This window comes from Geotrypetes seraphini, chromosome 7, assembly GCF_902459505.1.
Source record: "Geotrypetes seraphini chromosome 7, aGeoSer1.1, whole genome shotgun sequence".
NCBI lineage: Eukaryota > Metazoa > Chordata > Amphibia > Gymnophiona > Dermophiidae > Geotrypetes > Geotrypetes seraphini.
The window spans coordinates 172703022-172723444 of NC_047090.1; the positions used below are offsets into that span (position 1 = coordinate 172703022).

The following is a 20423-nucleotide window of genomic DNA, read 5'->3' on the forward strand; positions in this document are numbered from 1 at the left end:
GCGGCCTCCAAAACTGTATATAATATTCTAAATGAGGTCTCACCAGAGTCTTATACAGGGCATCAATACCTCCTTTTTCCTACTGGCCATTCCTCTTCCTATGCACCCAAGCATCCTTCTAGCTTTCGCCATTGCTTTTTCAACATGTTTGGCCAACTTAAGATCATCACATACTATCACACCCAATTCTTACTCCTCGTTTGGCAGAAAAGTTCTTTACCCCCTAACTTGGGTTTTTGCAACCCAAAAGCATGACCTTGCATTTCTTAGCATTAAATCTTAGCTGCCAAATTTCAGATCATTCCTCAAGCTTCACTTGGTCTTTCCTCATGTTTTCTACACCATCAGGGGTGTCTACTTTATTGCAGATTTGGGTATCATCCACCAACATGCAAATCTTATCAAACAGCCCTTTAGCTAAATCGCTTACAAAAATGTTAAAAATAATAGGCCCAAGAACTGAACCTTGAGGCACACCACTGGTAACATCCCTTTCCTCAGAGCGATCGTGATTGACCACTATCCTCTCTCGCCTTCCACTCAACCAGTTCCTGACCCAGTCTGTCACTTTGGGCTAGATTCACTAAGCAAACCGATCGTGTACCGATCAGTTTGCGAGCCCTTTGCAACCCAATTTCCCTCCGACCCGATTCACTAACCTGTGTAGCAATCCCATCCAGATCCGTGCATGCAAATGAGGGGAATTAACATGCAAAGCAGGAAGGACGTGATTCACTACACTTTTTTCCCTACACAACGACTGGCTGGCCAATCAAGAACAAGCGACTGGTGAGGACCAGTTGCTTGTGTAAAAAACTGCTCTGCCCCAATTCTTGTCTCTCTGCCTCCCCCGACTCTCGTGCTCTCTGCCTGCCCCAACTCTCTTTAGCTCCCCCAACTCTCCTGCTCTCTGCCGCCCTTCCCCGCAGTGCGAGTCCATGTTTTTAAAGCGGGGCTGCACTGCAGGGAGGGCGGCAGAGAGCAGGAGAGTCAAATATGGCCCATCCCCAACCTGGCCCGACACTCACCCCATACGCAAAAGTTGGCAGCAGGAGGGGTGCACCGTCCCTCCTGCTCTGTAGGCCTCCTTCCTGCCACCGGCCCGCCGTACCCACCCCCCCTCCCCGTACCTTTAAAAATGTTGGGAGCAGGAGGGGTGCCCAGTCCCTCCTGCTCCTTAGGCCTCCAATGATCTGATTTTCAGGAGCAGGAGAAAGCGCAAAGTCCTCCTGCTCCTGCTGCTCTGCTGGGCCATGATGCAATACCGGCCTTAGGCCACACCCTGTTGCATCGTGCGATGTACGGGGAGGGGCCTAAGGCCCTGACTGGCTGAGGCGCCTTGGGCTCCTCCTTTGGGAGGGGCCTGGGGGCACCTCAGCCAATCAGGGACTTCCTTAGACTCTTCCCTAAGGAAGTCCCTGATTGGCTGAGATACCGCAGACCCCTCCCAAGGGAGGAGCCTGAGGCGCCTCAGCCAATCAGGGCCTTAGGCCCCTCTCTGTGCATCACATGATGTACCGGGGCATGGCCAAAGGCTGGTATTGCATCGTGGCCCGGCAGAGCAGCAGGAGAACTTTGTGCTTCCTCCTGCTCCCGAAAATCAGATCACTGGAGGCCTAAGGAGCAAGAAGGACTGGCTACCCCTCCTGCTTCCATTTTTAAAGGTATGGGGAGAGGGGTGGTCTGGCCAGGATCTGGGAGGGGGCGTCCCTTTGGTGGCAGGAGGGCATCGGGATCCCTTCTGCCATTTGTTTTTGGGGGTAGGGTAAATAGTAAAGATGGCAGGAGGGAGTGGGAACCCTCCTGCCATAATTTTAAAAGCAGCTTTGATTTTTTGGTTCAGGGAGGGAGAGGGGAAGGGGCACTTGTCGAGAGAGGGAAGGGGATTTAATTTTTTTTAAATTGGGCTGATATTTTGCATGTGTAAAACAAGCAAAATATCTGCCCGATTTTAAAAAAATTTAAAAACCGGCAGAAGCCTTGACAGCAGTGAAGGGAGGCTGTTTCTCCTGTCACTACTGTCAGGGCTCTAGCAATCCGTGCAGTCGGTTGGAGGCGTGCCTGCGATCGCCCCCATTTGCTTGCAGATGGTTGGTGAATCGGTCGGCCTGCCTCCAATCACATACGGATCGGACACGGATCGGAGGTTTAGTGAATCTAGCCCTTTGGGGTACATACCAAGGAGATTAAGTTTATTTATTAGACGTCTGTGTGGAACACTTTCAAAGCCTTTGTTAATAATCTAAATATACCACATCCAGCACTCTCTCTCTCTATCCAATTCTCTAGTTATCCAGTCAAAGAAATTGATCAGATTTGTCTGACAAGACTTGTTTCTAGTGAATCCATGTTTCCTTGGGTCCTGTAATCTGCTGGACTCCAGAAACATTACTATTCTCTGTTTTAAAAGAGTTTCTATTAATTTACTTACCACAGAAGTCAGACTTGTAGGCCTGTAGTTCCCTATTTCTTCCTTACTTCCACTTTTATGGAGAGGGACCACATCTACCCTTCTCCAGTACCACTTAACTCTAAAGAAGCATTGAAAAGGTCAGAAAGTGGAGCTGCCAGAACTTCCCTAAGTTCCTTCAGTACCCTCAGATGTACATTATCCAACCCATTGCTTTGTCCACTTTTAGTTAAGCTAGCTCCTTACAAACACAATCCTCTGAAAATCAGTCAGGGTCTACCAAACTTCCAGCCCTATTTGCTTTTGTATTTTGCAGTTCTGCTCCCAACACTTCAGCTGTGAACAAAGAACAGAAATATTTATTTAGCAATTCAGCCTTACCTTTATCAGCTTCTGTTTTACTGGATCAGTCACAAAGCTACAGTACTAAAGACAAACATTTTGTAGAAAAAAAAAACCCCAAATGAAGACACTTTTTTTTACTTCTTTTAGTCTAGTCCAGGAGTTCTAAAATAGCACAGTTACTTAACGTAACAGCTGTTATCCAGGGACAGCAGGCAGCTATTCTCACATATGGGGTGACGTCATCAGCGGAGCCCGGATGCGGAAGCTCACAAGCAGACTTGCTTGAAGAAACTAGAAGTTTTGAGTCGACCACACCGCGCATGCGCGAGTGCCTACCCGCCCAGCGTAGGGCGCGTCTCCTCAGTTCAGATAGCTAGCAGAGAAGTCAACCAGGGGAAGTGGGTGGGTTATGAGAATAGCTACCTGCTGTCCCTGGATAACACCTGTAATGATAAGTAACTGTGCTTTATTCCAGGATAAGCAGGCAGCCTATTCTCACATATGGGTGACCTCCAAGCTAACCAGAATGGGATGGTGGGAGTGTTTGCAATTTAGGAGAATAAATTTTGTAATACTGTCTGACCAAACTGGCCATCCCGTCTGGAGAAAACATCCAGACAATAGTGAGAAGTGAAAGTATGAACCGAGGACTAAGTAGCAACCTTGCAAATCTCCTCAATAGGCGTAGATCTGAGGAAAGCTACTGAAGCTACCATTGCTCTTACTTTATGGGCTGTGACTCTACTGTGTAGGGGTAATCCAGCCTGGGCATAGCAGAAAGAGATGCAAGCAGCCATCTAGTTGGAGATGGTACGCTTAGAGATGGGATGTCCCAACTTGTTTGAATCGAAGGAGACAAAAAGTTGAGGAGCAGTTCTGTGTGGTTTGGTGCGTTCCAAGTAGAAGGCCAAAGCACGTTTACAGTCCAGAGTATGAAGAGCTGATTCTCCAGGATGAGAATGAAGCTTAGGAAAAAACACTGGAAGAACAATGGATTGGTTGAGATGAAATTATGAAACCACCTTAGGGAGGAATTTAGGATGAGTACGGAGAACCATGTCATGATGGAAGACAGTGAAAGGTGGATCAGCAACTAAAGCTTGCAGCTCACTGACTCTTCGAGCAGAAGTGAGGGCAATGAGAAACACCACTTTCCAAGTGAGATACTTCAAATGAGCCGAATCTATTGGTTCAAAAGGAGGCTTCATCAATTGAGCAAGAACAACACTGAGGTCCCAAACCACAGGAGGCGGTTTGAGAGGAGGTTTGACATTGAAAAGTCCTTTCATGAATCTGGAAACCACCAGATGAGCAGAGAGGGGTTTCCCTTCAATAGGCTGATGGAAACCTGCAATTGCACTGAGATGGACTCGGATCGATGTAGACTTGAGGCCAGAAGTGGATAAATGCAAAAGATAATCCAAAACAGAAGATAAGGAGGAATGTTGAGGCTCCTTATCGTGAGAAAAACACCACGTAGAAAATCTAGTCCATTTCTGGTGATAGCATTGTCTAGTGGTAGGCTTCCTAGAAGCCTCTAAAACGTCTCTTACAGATTGAGAAAACTGAAGAGGAGTACCAAGCTGTCAGGTATAGAGACTACAGGTTGAGATGAAGGAGAGACTCTTAACTCTGTGTAAGCAGAGATGGAAAAACTGGTAGAAGGTATGGCTCCCTGCTGCTGAGTTGAAGTAGAAGGGAGTACAAAGGTTGTCTCAGCCACTGAGAAGCTATCAGAATCATGGTGGCAAGATCATTCTTCAACTTGACCAAAGTCTTGAGAATGAGAGGGAATGGAGGGAATGTGTATAGGAAGAGATTCATCCATTCCAGAAGAAAAACATCTGCCTCGAGGCGATGAGGAGAGTATATCTTGGAGCAGAACTGAGGCAGTTTGTAGTTGTGGGAAGCTGCAAAGATGTCTATCTGGGGCGTTCCCCACTGTGAAAAATTGTGATGAAGAGGCAAGGAATGGAGTGTCCATTCGTGAGGTTGCAGAAAATGACTCAAGTTGTCCGCCAAGCAATTATTCACCCAATCCCAAACCTTCAGAGCTTCTTGACAAAGGGAGGCAGATCCCGTCCAATGTTCCCTCTAAGCTGTGCGCACGCACACAACTTGCTGAACCCGCGCACACAAATTAATATATAGCGCGCACAAAAAAATAAATTTTTGCCTAAAATGATTTTCACTGCTAAAATGAAATGTTGCAGAAGACCAGCTGTTCCGATTTCCCATTTATTACATTTATTGAAGCGCTATAATATAAATTTTAAGTCATTCACGTGATTCCATTATCTTTGGCAGTTCAACTTGACACGTCACGTGCCCCATAGGGCCATAGCCTATGGCCCATAGGATATGAAACACTTCCAATTCTTTGACTTCCTGAAGTTCCGCCATATTGTTTATTTCGTGGAATCGTAGTGTGCAACATGGTACTGCGGTTGTATAACTGTATTCGTTTATTAAATTGCAACCAGATATAACTCTTAAAATGTCTAAACTGCGAATGGTGAAAAGTGTAAAACGCAAGAGAGCTGCAACAGCTTTTAGGTCTGAATGGCTTGAAGAAATTGTTGAAACGGAGACACCGGAATCTCGAAATACAATGTGTGCTAGACTGTGTGAAATATTTACCTATGATGAAGACGATGGAGTTGTGTGTTGTTATTCTCAAGATGCCAAAGCAACTGGAAAATTCTCTACTGGAAAAATATGGGATGATGTTTGGAAATTGGACTTTCTGAAATGCCATCTATCAAGTAAATCTCACACCGACAGTATTAGGAAACTCAGAAGTAAAAATCCAAATTTAAGAGGGGGACTGGTTAACATGTTGCTTGAAAGCCCAACCAAAAAAGAAAACAGGCAAATTAGTAATGAACGGAAGCATTCCAGTCCTGATGAAATTAAGGTTCTTGTCGACAGTGTTGTGCTGGCCATTAAGATGACTATCTCAATGCTCTCTGTTCAAGATATCAATGAGCACATGACAAAGTATGTTAGTATACCTGATAGCTGAAGAAGCAAAAACTATGCGTTTGAATTTCTTGGAATTATCAATGGCATCGTGCAAGATGATCGTATAGCAGACATTAAATTAGCAACAAGTACTTAATACTCTACTTTAAGTATCGACCAGTCAATTCAAATGAGTATAGGACATCATTTGGTGGGATGCTACAGTTGGAAGCATGTGATGCTACATCAATAGTAACAGCAATTAGGGAATTCTATAGGAAACATGAACTTGACCTGAATAAAATGGTTATGTTCACCTCTGATGGTGCCTCTGTTATGTTGGGCAAAATAGATGGTGTTGCAGCACAGCTGAGAAAAGACATTCCACATTTAGTGCAGCAACATTGTGTTGCACATCGGAAAGATTTAGGACTTTCTTTTTTTTTTTTTTAACTTTAAGATTTAGGACTTTCTGATTCATGGAAAGAAGTAAAATTGATGAAAGAAGTAGAAACTGTAATGAGAACTGTGTACACGGTGTTCTGTTGGTCTTCTACTAAACAATGCAAATTTCAAGAAATAGCAGATGCATCCGAATGTGAATCAATTGCTTTCAGACCTCTGAATGAAGTGCGCTGGTCATCTAGACACTTTGCACTTAAAGCAATTATTCGAAATGCTAAAATATTTTGAAGAAAACAAAGATAATGATCCTATTGCAAAGTACTGCTATAAGAAGCTGAACAGTGAACAATTTCATATTACACTTGAAGTTTTGAATGATGTCTTATCATAACTGGCTTCCTTAACCATGGCATTTCAAAAACGTGGTTTGACACCATTGGGAGCTTATCATCTTGCACAGGATAAATTGAACAAACTTCGAATGCAATACTTAGGCGACAAAGTTAAGTGGAATGATAAAGTCAACAGTCTTCTTGACAACAGGATGAGGTCTGGAGAAAAAATTTCAGTGGATACTAATTCCATATTAACCTTCATCAACATCCTATGTTTGCATCTGGGTGAAAGATTTCCTGAAAATTAAGTTGAGGAATGGTCTGCTTTTGACTGTACAGCAATATCACAATGTGACTTTGATTTCGGAAATGGACATATCAGATCTCTTTGTTTAAAATATAAACAATTTCTTCCGGAGGAAAGTGTTATTATTCAGCAATACAATGACTTTAAATTCATTGTTGCAGAAAAAAATCAAAAGCAATCTGATAAACAGCTTTCCAGATATGACGAAATTTGCATTTCAGAATAATCAATTTGCAGATTTAGCAAAATTGATGGACATTGGTGCCACATTCTTAGCATCTAGTTCAGATTGTGAGCGTGGTTTTAGTCTAATGAACAATTTGAAGACTAAACAAAGGAATCGTTTACATTTAGAGCATTTGGAAATGCTGATGCGTGTTAAGAGTCACCTTCAAGATGGAGGCTCAACAGATCTTGACAGAATTTATTCGGACTGGATAAATATGAAAGATCGCAGGGAAAAACTTTGAAAACTAAATTGCTGTTATTTTCTAAATTTTAAGTATAAAATACAATGATACCTTATTTATAGGTAGCGCTCAATGAAACATAATTTATGTTTATTGAAATGAGACTTTATGTTACATAAAGTGTAACTAACATAAAGTGTAACTAAAATTACATTGTGTTTTCTTTAATTCAGACTAAACTCAAAGACCTGCCCATAACTGAACTCCGGGCCCTCTGGCAATCATTTTTATAGCGCACACAAATTTAGTTTTTCTTTAAAATGCGCACAGATGAAATTTTTTGCGCACACAGCCTATGAAAAATTAGAGGGAACATTGATCTCGTCCCCCCCTGTTTGTTGACATAATACATGGCGACTTGGTTGTCCTTCCGAATGAGGACTACCTGGTCGTGAAGAAGATGTTGAAAAGCGTTGAGAGCCTTGAGGATCGCTCTGAGTTCCAATAGATTGATATGACGCTGACGATCCGTACTGGTCCAGTGGCCTTGTGTATGGATACCATTGAGATGAGCGCCCCAAGCGTAGATTAAAGAATCTGTTGTGAGGACCTTCTGATGGGGGGGCATTTGAAAAAGCAAGCCTCTGGAGAGTTTGGAAGAGAGCATCCACCAACGGAAAGACTGCTTCAATGTTATTTGTCGAGAAAGTGGGTCGCAAACCTGCGTCCATTGAGATACCAGGTTCTACTGAGGAATTCTGAGGTGAAGTCTGGCAAAAGGAGTCACGTGTACTGTGGATGCCATGTGACCTAGGAGTACCATCATGTGTCTCGCTGAGATGGAAGAGCGGGAAGATACTGTATGACAGAGTTGAAGAAGAGCTTCTAGACGTTGTTGTCGAAGGAATCCTCTGAGTTGGACAGTATCCGGAACAGCTCCAATGAATTGTAGATTCTGGGAGGGCTGAAGTAGGGATTTGGGAAAGTTGATTTAAAATCCCAAACTTTGTAGGAACCAGGTAGTCTGTTGGGTCACTACAATAACCCCCTGAGATGCTGAATCTTTGATGAGCCAGTCGTCGAGGTAGGGAAATACCTGAAGACCATGGTTCCTTAGAGCTGCTGCTACCACTACCAGGCACTTGGTGAACACTCTGGGAGATGAAGCCAGGCCGAAGGGCAGCACTCTGTATTGATAATGTAGATTCCCCACACAAAATCTGAGATATTGACGGGAGGCCAGATGAATGGGAATATGAGTGTAGGCCTCCTTGAGATCCAGACAGCATAATCAGTCGTTCTGCTCAAGAAGGGGATAAAGGGATGCCAGGGACAACATTAGAAATTTTTCTTTGATCAAAAATTTGTTGAGAGCCCTGAGATCCAGAATGGGCCGCAGATCACCCATCTTCTTCGGAACAAGGAAGTAACGGGAGTAAAAACCCCTGTTCTGCTGTTCCAAAGGAACTGGTTTGATGGCATGGAGACGAAGTAGAGCTTGAGCTTTCAGAAGAAGGGCAGTTTGGGATGGATTAGAAGGATACTCAATTGGAGGAAGCTCTGGTGGAACCTGAGTGAAATGAAGAGAGTATTCTTCCCTGATGATGGTCAGCACCCAGAGATCGGATGTAATTGTCGGTGGTAAAAATAATGGAGACTACCTCCTATAGGGGAAAGAGAAGTCAGAGACAGAACGATGGAGGTTTTGCTCTGTTGTAAACAGTCAAAAAAGCTGTGAAGCCTTAGGTGCAGCAGAAGGTTGAGATTTTTATTGCTTCTGAGGCTGCTGATTCTTAGGAGGGGGGGCGAGTATAAGGAGCCGCCCTTGGAGCAAAACGCCTCTGGTAAATGGGAGGAGGACATGTAGACTTGGCAGGAGTTGGCTTGGGCTTAGGTCTGACAATAGAAGCGAAAGATTTTTCATGTTCAGACAACTTCTTGGTGGCTGCCTTGATAGATTCATCAAAGCGGTCATTGCCTGCACAAGGAATATTAGCCAAGTGGTCCTGAAGATTAGGATCCATGTCAATGGTACAAAGCAAGGCAAGCAGCCACCCGGGCAGACAACTCGAAGGCATCATAAGACGAATGAAGGAGATGTAATCTGAGTTGTGATAGAGAAGCAATGACTTCTTGAAATTCAAAGTGCTTTTGAGTATCCAAATAACTCAAAAATTTAGGCAAAAGAGTTATGAGGAACTCAAAATAAGTAATAAAATGAAAATTATAATTAAGGACATCATAGAATTTTGATAGATGCGACGTCCGTATTTCTCCATAGTTTTCCCTTCCCTTCCAGGAGGAACGGTGGTATAAACTTTGGAAGGATGGGACCTCTTTAAGGATGACTCCACAAGCAGGGATTGATGAGATAACTGTGAGTTGTCAAACCCTTTGCGATGGAGAGTTTTATATCTAAAGTCCAATTTGCCTGGAACAGCTGGAATGGTATAAGGGGTCTCCAGGCATCGACCAAAAGTCTGAGACAAAAGCTTGTGAAGCGGGAGCTTAAGTGACTCTGCTGGAGGTTGCGGAAGATGCATGACTTCGAGATACTCCTTAGAGTATTTGGAACCAGCATCTAATTGAAGATCCAAGTCAACAGCATCTGATGAAGAAAAGATGAAAAAGATAGCTGTCCATCCCGTCTGGAGAAGGTATCCAGACAATAGTGTGAGGTGAAGGTATCCAGACAATAGTGTGAGGTGAAGGTATGAACCGAGGACCAAGTGGCAGCTTTACAAATCTCCTCAATCGGTGTCGATCTGAGGAAAGCTACAGAGGTTGCCATTGCTCTGACCTTATGGGCTGTGACTTTACTGTGAAGGGGTAATCCAGCCTGGGCATAGCAGAAAGAATACAAGCCGCCATCCAGTTGGAGATGGTGCGCTTAGAGATAGGGCGTCTCAACTTGTTCGGATCGAAGGAGATGAAAAGTTGAGGTGCAGTTCTATGAGGCTTGGTGCGTTCCAGGTAGAAAGCCAAAGCACGTTTACAGTCCAGTGTGAAGAGCTGATTCTCCAGGATGAGAATGAGGCTTTGGAAAAAACACAGGAAGAACAATTGATTGATTCAGATGAAATTCCGAGACCACCTTGAGGTGGAATTTGGGATGAGTGCGAAGGACCACCTTGTCATGATGAAACACTGTAAAGGGCAGATCCGCAACCAATGCTTGAAGTTCACTCACTCGATGAGCAGAAGTGAGACCAATGAGAAGCACCGCTTTCCAAATGAGAAATTTCAGAGGAGCCTTGTTAAGAGGTTCAAATGGAGGCTTCATAAGTTGAGAAAGAACAACATTGAGGTCCCAAACCACTGGAGGCGGTTTGAGGGGAGGATTGACATGGAAAAGTCCTTTCATGAATTTGGAAACCACAGGATGTGCAGAAAGAGGTTTCCCCTGAAGAGGCTGATGAAAAGCAGCAATTGCACTAAGATGGACTCTAATCGATGTAGACTTGAGGCCAGATTGAGACAGGTGCAAAAGGTAGTCCAAAACAGAGGACAAGGAGGCATGCAGAGGCTCCTTGTGATGAGAAAAACACCAAGTAGAGAATCTAGACCATTTCTGGCAATAGCATATTCTAGTAGCAGGCTTCCTTGAAGCTTCCAAAACATCCCGCACAGCTGGTGAAAATTACGCTGAGAGGAACCAAGCTGTAAGGTGTAGCGACTGCAGGTTGGGATGAAGCAGAGATCCCTGATGCTGCGTAAGCAGAGATGGAAACACTGGTAGAAGGAAGGGCTCCCTGCTGCTGAGTTGCAGAAGAAGGGAGTACCAAGGTTGCCTGGGCCACCGAGGAGCAATCAGAATCATGGTGGCCCAGTCGGACTTGAGCTTGACCAGAGTCTTTTGAATGACAGGAAACGGAGGAAACGCATACAGAAAGAGATTCCCCCAGTCCAGAAGAAAAGCATCTGCCTCAAGATGATGAGGAGTGTAGATCCTGGAGCAGAAATGAGGCAGTTTGAAGTTGTGGGGAGCTGCAAAGAGGTCTATCTGAGGCGTTCCCCACAGGGAGAAGATGTGATGAAGGGGCGTGGAATGGAGAGTCCATTCGTGAGGCTGGAGAAGACGACTCAAGTTGTCCGCCAAGGCATTGTCCGCCCCCTGAATGTAGACAGCTTTGAGGAAGGTGTTGTGGCGAATCACCCAATCCCAAACTTTCAGAGCTTCCTGACAGAGGGGGGCCGATCCCGTGCCTCCCTGCTTGTTGACATAATACATGGCGACCTGATTGTCCGTGCGAATGAGGACCACCATGTCGTGAAGCAGATGCTGAAAAGCAGTGAGAGTATTGTAAATTGCCCTTAGTTCCAGGAGATTGATATGGCACAGACGATCTGCACTCGTCCAACAGCCCTGATTGCGGAGACCGTCCAGATGAGCCCCCCAAGCATAGTTCGAGGAGTCGGTCATGAGGACTTTCTGATGGGGAGGCATGTGAAACAGCAAACCTCTGGAAAGATTGGAAGAGAGCATCCACCAGCGAAGCGACTGCAGCAGAGCAGGAGTGACCTGAATGTGGCAAGTCAGAGGGTCGGAGATCTGCGACCAATGAGATGCCAGGGTCCACTGAGGAATCCGCAGGTGAAGTCTGGCAAAAGGAGTCACGTGAACTGTAGAGGCCATGTGGCCCAGGAGCACCATCATGTGTCTCGCCAAGATAGACGGGCGAGAAGAGACAGAGTGACAAAGATGAAGAAGAGCCGCCAGGCATTGAGGAGGAAGGAACGCTCTGAGTTGAATAGTATCCAGAACAGCTCCGATGAAGGGAAGAGTCTGTGAAGGTTGAAGATGGGATTTGGGAAAGTTGATCTCGAATCCCAGACTCTGCAGAAACCAGATCGTCCTCTGAGTGGCCTGGACGACCCCCTGAGACGTGGAATCTTTGATGAGCCAGTCGTCGAGGTAGGGAAACACCTGTAGACCATCGTTCCTGAGTGCTGCGGCCACCACAACCAGGCACTTGGTGAAGACTCTGGGCGACGAATCTAGGCCGAAAGGGAGCACTCTGTACTAAAGATGAAGATGTCCCACCCGAAATCTGAGGTATTGACGGGAGACCGGTGGATGGGAATATGAGGGTAGGCCTCCTTGAGATCCAGAGAGCATAACCAGTCGTTCTGCTCGAGGAGGGGATAGAGAGAAGCCAGGGTCAACATGCGAAACTTCTCCCTGACCAGAAACTTGTTGAGCACCCTGAGGTCCAAAATAGGACGCAGGTCGCCCGTTTTCTTCAGAACAAGGAAGTACAGGGAGTAAAAACCTTGTTCTGTTGGTTCACAGGGACTGGCTCGACGGCACGAAGCCGGAGCAAAGCCTGAGCTTCCTGAAGAAGAAGGGCGGTCTGGGTTAAGTTGGAAGGATACTCTCTTGGAGGATGTTCCGAAGGAACTTGATGGAACTGAAGAGAATATCCCTCTCTTACGATGGAAAGGACCCAGAGGTTGGTGGCGATAGTCGTCCATCGATGGTAAAAGTAATGGAGACGACCTCCAATGGGAAAAAACGGGAAGGGCAGAATGATGATAGCTATGCTTCCTACGAGACAGTCAATAAGGCTGGGGAGCCTTGGGGACAGCAGAAGGTTGAGGCTTTTGTTGGGGCTTCTGCTGGTGCTGTCTCTTCACAGGCGGACGGATGGTGGGGGTCTGCTTCGGCGGGTAGCGCCTCTGATAGATCATAGGCGGGCGAGACGGACAAGTGATAGCAGGCTTGGGCTTCTGGCGGAGAATAGATTGAAAAGATTTTTCATGTTTGGACAGCTTCTCCATCGCTGCCTCAATGGACTCGTCGAAAAGGTCCGCTCCCGCACAGGGAACGTTCGCTAGCCTGTCCTGGAGATTCGGGTCCATATCAATGGTCCGGAGCCACGCCAAGCGTCTCATGGCCACCGAACAAGCAGCAGCTCTGGCCGAGAGTTCAAAGGCGTCGTAAGACGATTGCATCATCTGCAGGCGGAGTTGGGACAACGACGCCAGGACCTCCGAGTACTCGAAGCGAGACTGAGAGTCCAGATAGGGCAAAAACTTGTGAAGAATGGAGAGAACAAACTCAAAGTAGGTCGCAAAATGAAAGCTGTAATTCAGGACTCGAGAAGCCATCATCGAGTTCTGGTAGATGCGCCTGCCAAGTCTGTCCATGGTTTTGCCCTCCCGGCCAGGAGGAGTGGAGGCATAGACCTGGGAGGGATGAGACTGCTTCAAGGAGGATTCAACTAATAGGGACTGGTGAGAGAGCTGCACCCCGTCAAAGCCCTTATGGTGCACCGTGCGGTACCTGGCATCCAACTTCCCTGGGACCACAGGGATGGAGTATGGATTCTCGAAGCATCTCATGAAAGTCTGGTCCAGAAGCTTATGGAGAGGCAGACGGAGAGACTCAGCAGGAGGTTGGGGAAGATGCATCGTCTCCAAATACTCCTTAGAAAACTTGGAACCCGAATCCAGGGTGATATCCAGATCCACCATCATCTGCCTCAGAAAGGATGAGAAGGACAACTGGTCAGCCAGGGCCGGGCCTCGAGACGGGCTCGAAGATGAGGCGGCCTGGTCCGCTGAGGCCGAGGACCGGCAGGGAGAGAACGAACCCACGAAGTCCTCGAGTTCCGGCATAGGAGGAAGAGGCGAGTAATCCGGTGAAAACTCCCGAAAAGGCTGCTTACGACGAGGCGAGGCGAGGCATGCCTCGATGAATGCCTTGATCGACGACTGGAACTGTGTCGAGAAGCAGGCCTCGAGCGTCGAGGCGAGCGAAGCCCAGACGAGGCAGCCACCGAGTAGATGGGACTGGAGGCTGTGGATCGAAGCAGCGGAGGCTGAGGCGAAGCCCCCCGAGGCGCTCCCCAAGGCTTGAGGCTCGGCATCAAGGAGGAAGGTTCCGGTCCAGGCAAGATGGATGCGCCATGCATCGAGGATATCGGTTCCAAAGGTGGCATGGCCAAAGACTCTGCTCCTTGCGAGGCATGCCCCGAAGCCAGACCACACTCTGCTCCCAGCAGCGAGAATGTGCGCTGAGGAGGCACCAGAGGCAGCTTGACCTCGCGGGAGGCTTCCGCGTGCCCAGGCTGGATCTGGGAGAGAAGCGTCGGCCCAATCTTAGTAAAGAGCTCGACAAATCGCTTCTCCACCATGGCATGGAACGAAGCCGGCAAAGAGGGATCCACATCCGCAATGGGACCTCCAGCACGGACATCGCTAACTCGGCCGCCAGGGGGCTTGGGCTTAGAAGCCTTGGGCACCTTGAGCACCACTGGAGGAATGGGAGGCTGCATTACCTGATCTGAGGAGACAGCGGAAGGCACCGCAGCAGACGTCGGAGTCGAAGCCGGCACGAACGAGACAGGCTTGAGCAGACTCGAGGCCGAAGATGTTGATGCAGAAGTCGAAGGCATGGCGCTCTGCGATGAGGGCAGCTCCGGGGACGCCTCCATGCTGAACAGCGACTCCCACAAAATGCAGCGACGCTTAAAAGCACGTGCTGTAAGTGTGGAGCAAGGCCGGCATGATTTCGGAAGATGTTGAGGCCCGAGACACTGAAGACAGCATCGATGAGGGTCCGTCAACGAAATCACGCGCTGGCACTTGACACACTTTTTAAAACCGGTAACAGGTCGGGACATAGGCCGAAAAAGCTCCGCAATGTGAGCCAACAATAATGAGCGGGCACAGAAGGCACAAGTGAAGGAACTTCGCGCAGAGAGTCAAAGACAGACTTCTCAGCTCCGCGGAAGAGAAAGAACTGAGGAGATGTGCCCGGTGCATTGGGCGGGAAGGCACTCGTGCATGCGCGATGTGGGCAACTCGAAACTTCTAAAAGTTTCTACAAGCTTTTACATCATCTAAGTCACAACGTATAAGTTTCATCCAGGAAGTCTCGTGAAACATTAGATTATCCCTGCAGGACGACCAAGTTTAGGTCAGCACATCCAGCCAGCTCTGGGCGCACAGTGGCATTCAGAGGCCTTAAATGTTCCTGGATGCATCCAGAAATTTGGTTTGATTATTGGCACTTGGACAACTTGTCTTTTAGGTCATCCAAGTGCCTACTTGGGTAGGTTTTTAGATGTGTTTAAGTTTCGATTATGAGCCCTCTAGCGTATGGAATCCAGAAGGGACGTTCAGGCAGACTTTCTCAGTCGTCAGACTCTGGACCAGGGAGAATGGTCCCTGTCCGGGCTGGCGTTCGAGGCCATAGTGCGCCACTGGGGTCGTCCTACCTTCAATCTGATGGCATCTTCTCAGAACAGGAAGGCTGACAGATTTTTCAGGCGACGAAAGGAAGTTGGCAGTGAAGGACTCGATGAGCTGGTTCAACCTTGGCCTGAAAGGGAATTTCTGTACTTCTTTCCCCCATGGCCTATGATAGGGCGTGTGCTGCGCTGGGTGTCCTCTCACAGGAGTTCGGTGATCCTTGTGGCTCCGGACTGGCCCAGGAGACCTTGGTACACAGACCTTGTGAGGTTGTCCTCAGAGAAGGATCTGTGTCTTCCTTGCCACTGGAAGTTGCTCACGCAGGGGCTGATTGCACTTCAAGACCGCTTTGGTCTTACGGCCTGGCGCTTGAGCTGGCAGCCTTGACGGCTAGGGGTTATTCCTCTGCGGTTATCGCCATGCTCCTTCAGAGCAAGCGGAAATAGACTGTATCAGCCTATGCGAAAGCCTGGAGGTGTTTTCAGGCTTGGTGTGTGACTCATGGTCTGGACTTCCTGCAAGCTGGCCTCAGAAAAGTGTCTGGCGGTCTCTTTTCTATGTGTTCAGAATGCAGAACTCTCCTGTTTAGGTCCCTCTTTGTTCAGGGGTTCTCTGGCTTCTCACCCGGATGTTATCCGGTTCTTGAGGGGGGCCGGGAGGCTGAGGCCTCCCTTGCGACTGCCTTGCCAGTCATGGAACCTGAATTTGGTCCTATGCTCCCTGACTCGTCTGCCCTATGAACCCCTGGATGGAATCTCTCTGGTAGATCTTACCATTAAGACCGTCTTCCTGGTGGCGGTCACATCAGCACGGCGAGTGTCCGAGCTTCAGGCTTTGTCATGCAGAGATTCTTTTCTTCGCATCATGGAGTCTGCGGTGATTTTGAGGACTGTGCCTTCTTTTCTTCTGAAAGTGGTTTCCACTTTCCACGTCAACCAGGAAGTTTGTTTGCCAGCCTTTGTTCCTTCGGGTTCCAAGTCTCAGGACCGTGTTTTGCAGTTTCTGGATGTACGGCATCTCATTTTGAGATACCTAGAGGCCACTAACAACTTCCGTCTGTCGGACCATCTGTTTGTCCTGGCAGGCCCTGCGCATCGGGGTCGGCCTGCTTCCAAAGCTACCATTTCGCGTTGGATACGTGTAGCCATTTCCACGGCCTATGTAGTGGCGGGGAAGAAGCCTTCTCTTGGTGTGAAGGTTCACCCTACCAGAGGAATGGCTTCCTCATGAGCTGAATCTCATGTGGTCTCAGCTGAGGAGATTTGTCAGGCGGCCACGTGGGCTTCCCTTCATACCTTTTTTCCAGATTTTACCAGCTTGATGTGGCGGCTAAGGATGATACGGCCTTTGGCGCTTCTGTTCTCGCAGTAAGCTCATCGGGCTCCCCCTGAGATTTGCAACTGCTTTGGTATGTCCCTCGAGTTCAACCTCCAGAGGGATTGTACAAGAATGAAAGATAAGGTTTCTTACCTCTGCTAATCTTCCTTCTTGTAAATCTCCTCTGGAGGCTGAACTCCCGCCCATCTGTTTTGTCCGATTTGCAGGTCGCCTCTTCAGTAACTGGTAAGCTGGATTTCTGTCTTTAACCAACCTCCCTAAGAATTACATGCGTATTCCCTTTTGTAAGGTTTAAGGGTTGGTGGGGTGCCTGCGCTCTCTTTCTTTTCTTGTTTCCTGTTGTCATAGATCTACCTGGCTTTTCTACTAACTGAACATGACAGGAAACTCCCGGGCAAGCAGTCCAAAGGGGAGGGATCAAGTTTTAGTAGCCCTGCACCAGAAGCTACCAGACATACAAGAACTCTGCCTGAATCGCTGAGTCTGAATCAAGTCTCAATGTCCGCAGGGATTCAGAGATAAGACCAGGAAGGTGACTGGACTTAAAGAGCTTGCACACCATCTGATCTTCTCCCAGATCGCAGAAATTAGAGTTCTGGGAATCCCCGAGATCCACTAAGCTAGCCACGTCAGCAGAACCCACCGAAGAGCCATGCCAACAGCAATAGCATAGAAATTGACGCAGGCACCGAGGCAATAGCAGGAAGTGCAATTTTAGGATTTTACAGGTGGGGGGGGCCACCAGGGCATGCAGGGAAACCACCCAAAACCCCGATTTGAACACCCCTCAAAATTGGCAAACTCTGACTCACAGACACCACTGAAACAAGTGCTGCAATGAAAGTCTACGGCAGCCTGCAATACACAGTACAAGCAAGGAGATCAGTACCTCAGGAACTGACTAAACTGAATTTTCAGGCCTTCTGACTGCGTCACCTTCCCTGTCACTTCAGATCACGACCACCAGGACCCCTCAGGGAAATTAGGGAAGACAAGAGGCACGGTTCTGATCACGGCGTACCTCCAAGGAACTGCAGCAGCCTGCACTCTATCCCTTTATGGACAAACCAGGGGAGAGATGGTTCCTGATCCCGGAGATCTGATCCAATCTGCAGGCTATCCAAAAAGCTTACTGCAGGTTAAGCTTACAGAGCACATTCCAGAAGCAGACAAAATTTAAAATGTCTGTGATCTCCCACCGAAGGATCACTCACACAGAGTTGATCCGCAGCACGTGGGCAAACCCGCAAACTAAATAAAAAAAGACTAGGAATTGAAAACAAATTACAAGCAGAAGAGACTGATTTTTTAAACCATGCAGAGAAACTGCAGGTACAAAACTGAGCATGACAGGAAACTCTCAGGCAGGTAGCCCAAAGGGGAGGGATCAAGTTTTAGTAGCCCAGCAGCAGAAGCTACCAGACCTACAAGAACCCTGGCGGATTGTACAAGAAGAGCCAGTTAACAGATTCTACTGTACTATAATATAATTTTTTGTAATATTCTTAGTGCTATTCACTAGATTCATGATTTGTGACTTCGCTTTGTAAAGCTTCATGTGTGGTTTTAAGGAGATATGCTACTCGTATTTTTTTTACTTTAAGCTTTTTTATTCTGTTTAAAGCTGAGAGTTATTTACATTTTTAAATATGTGTTCTGTGGAATGCGGTTTATATTCCTTTCATGAACATAAGCCCCTGTGCTGGAACCTAGAACTTTGACTGAACAACCAGGCAAAGGTATAGCATATGCATAAATGTTCTATGGAATGTGGTTTATATTTTTTCATAAGCCCCTGTGCTGGAATCTAAAACACTGACTGAACATCTTACCTCTCTTATTATAGGGATATAGTTTACATCACCTTCCTCTTCATCCCTGTAAAAACAAGGACAGAGTTAAGCCTTCTTAGTAATGTCTGGTTTGCTCCTAAAGCAGAATCAAGGAATGGCGAGAACACCTCTAGAAAAAATCAAGCAAAACCAACACAAGTAGAGATGGAGAAGATGTATCATCTGATACTTTACTGCATTTCAGAAAACAAATAACTGACTCAACACGGCCAGTGTTTCGGTCATGTTATGTTATTGTCAGTAGCAGGGAAGCCAATCATAAGGTGTAGTGGGTGCCATGAGCAAGCTATTTCATTGTGTCCAGATGGATGACATTACAGTGTTTGGGAATTTTTCCTCATTATATGAATTATCATCTATCAAAACACCACAATATAGCAGCAGTTTTGACTTCTGAGGAAGGCACTTAGGTGCTGAAACACTAGCCATGCTGAATCAGTTGTTTGTTTGTTTTTAAAATACAATAAAGTCCCAGTTGATATATCTCCTCCATCTCTACTTGTGTTGGTTTTGCTCCTAAATTAAGAAGAATTTCATACAGATTGTTTAAATAAATAGATCTTGATCTCACATTATATATATATGGGCATTATTTAAAGTACCTCCAATAGGTTCATTTATGTTATGAGCCAATATGAATTTGTGTGTGTGTTGAATATATATATATATATATATTTCTATTATTGTAAACCGACCAGATACTTGTGATGGTCAGTATATCAAGCTATAAATAAACTTGAAACTTGATTAGAACAGGGGTGCCCACACTTTTTGGGCTTGCGAGCTATTTTTAAAATGACTAAGTCAAAATGATCTACCTGAAAACCCTACTGGAATACGGCACTCGAGGACCGGAGTTCCCTACACCTGATCTAAATGCTGTGCATCTAAAAATTATGACACACACTGGTGCTTAGCACGATTATATAAAAGAAATGTGCATCTTATAGAATCATATAGAGTCAGCATTTGACTTTTTTGTTGCTATATATAGAATATGACCCATAATGTGTGTATATTGGATACATGCATGCATTTATGTATCCCCAAAACCGATCCCTGCAACTATATCCCATACATATGTTTCATAAAGTTTGTCAATAACTTATGAATTTGTATGTGTGAATATATATATATATATATTCACACATACAAATTCATAAGTTATTGACAAACTTTATGAAACATATGTATGGGATATAGTTGCAGGGATCGGTTTTGGGGATACATAAATGCATGCATGTATCCAATATACACACATTATGGGTCATATTCTATATATAGCAACAAAAAAGTCAAATGCTGACTCTATATGATTCTATAAGATGCACATTTCTTTTATATAATCGTGCTAAGCACCAGTGTGTGTCATAATTTTTAGATGCACAGCATTTAGATCAGGTGTAGGGAACTCCGGTCCTCGAGTGCCGTATTCCAGTAGGGTTTTCAGGTAGATCATTTTGACTTAGTCATTTTAAAAATAGCTCGCAAGCCCAAAAAGTGTGGGCACCCCTGTTCTAATCAAGTTTCAAGTTTATTTATAGCTTGATATACTGACCATCACAAGTATCTGGTCGGTTTACAATAATAGAAATTAAAAAGATATTTTAAATTGCTTAAAGAAAATAATAAATTGAAATTAAAAAAAAAATGGGGGAGATTGAGGCCAAGACAAGGACATAATTGAGATAGGTAGGTGGCAAGAGGGAAAAGGGGGAGAGGAAGATTTTTAATTACATTATGTAAATAAAAAAATAAAAGGAAGGAAAAAGGGGAGGGATAAAACAGGAAGGGATTCCTTTGAAGCCAATCTAGATCTCACATGAATAAAACATTTCACCTAGCAGATAATGATCA

At 46.0% G+C, this 20423-nt stretch overlaps 1 protein-coding gene across 1 annotated transcript in view; it reads right to left on the reverse strand.

Annotated features, from left to right (window-relative positions):
• The window catches only part of CCDC197 (coiled-coil domain containing 197), a 140012-nt gene that overhangs the window by 114950 nt on the left and 4639 nt on the right, over nt 1-20423 (reverse strand). Inside the window, exon 2 of the mRNA XM_033952631.1 lies at nt 18546-18591. Coding sequence (XP_033808522.1) covers nt 18546-18591 — 46 coding nt within the window. The remainder of the gene's footprint in view (nt 1-18545; nt 18592-20423) is intronic.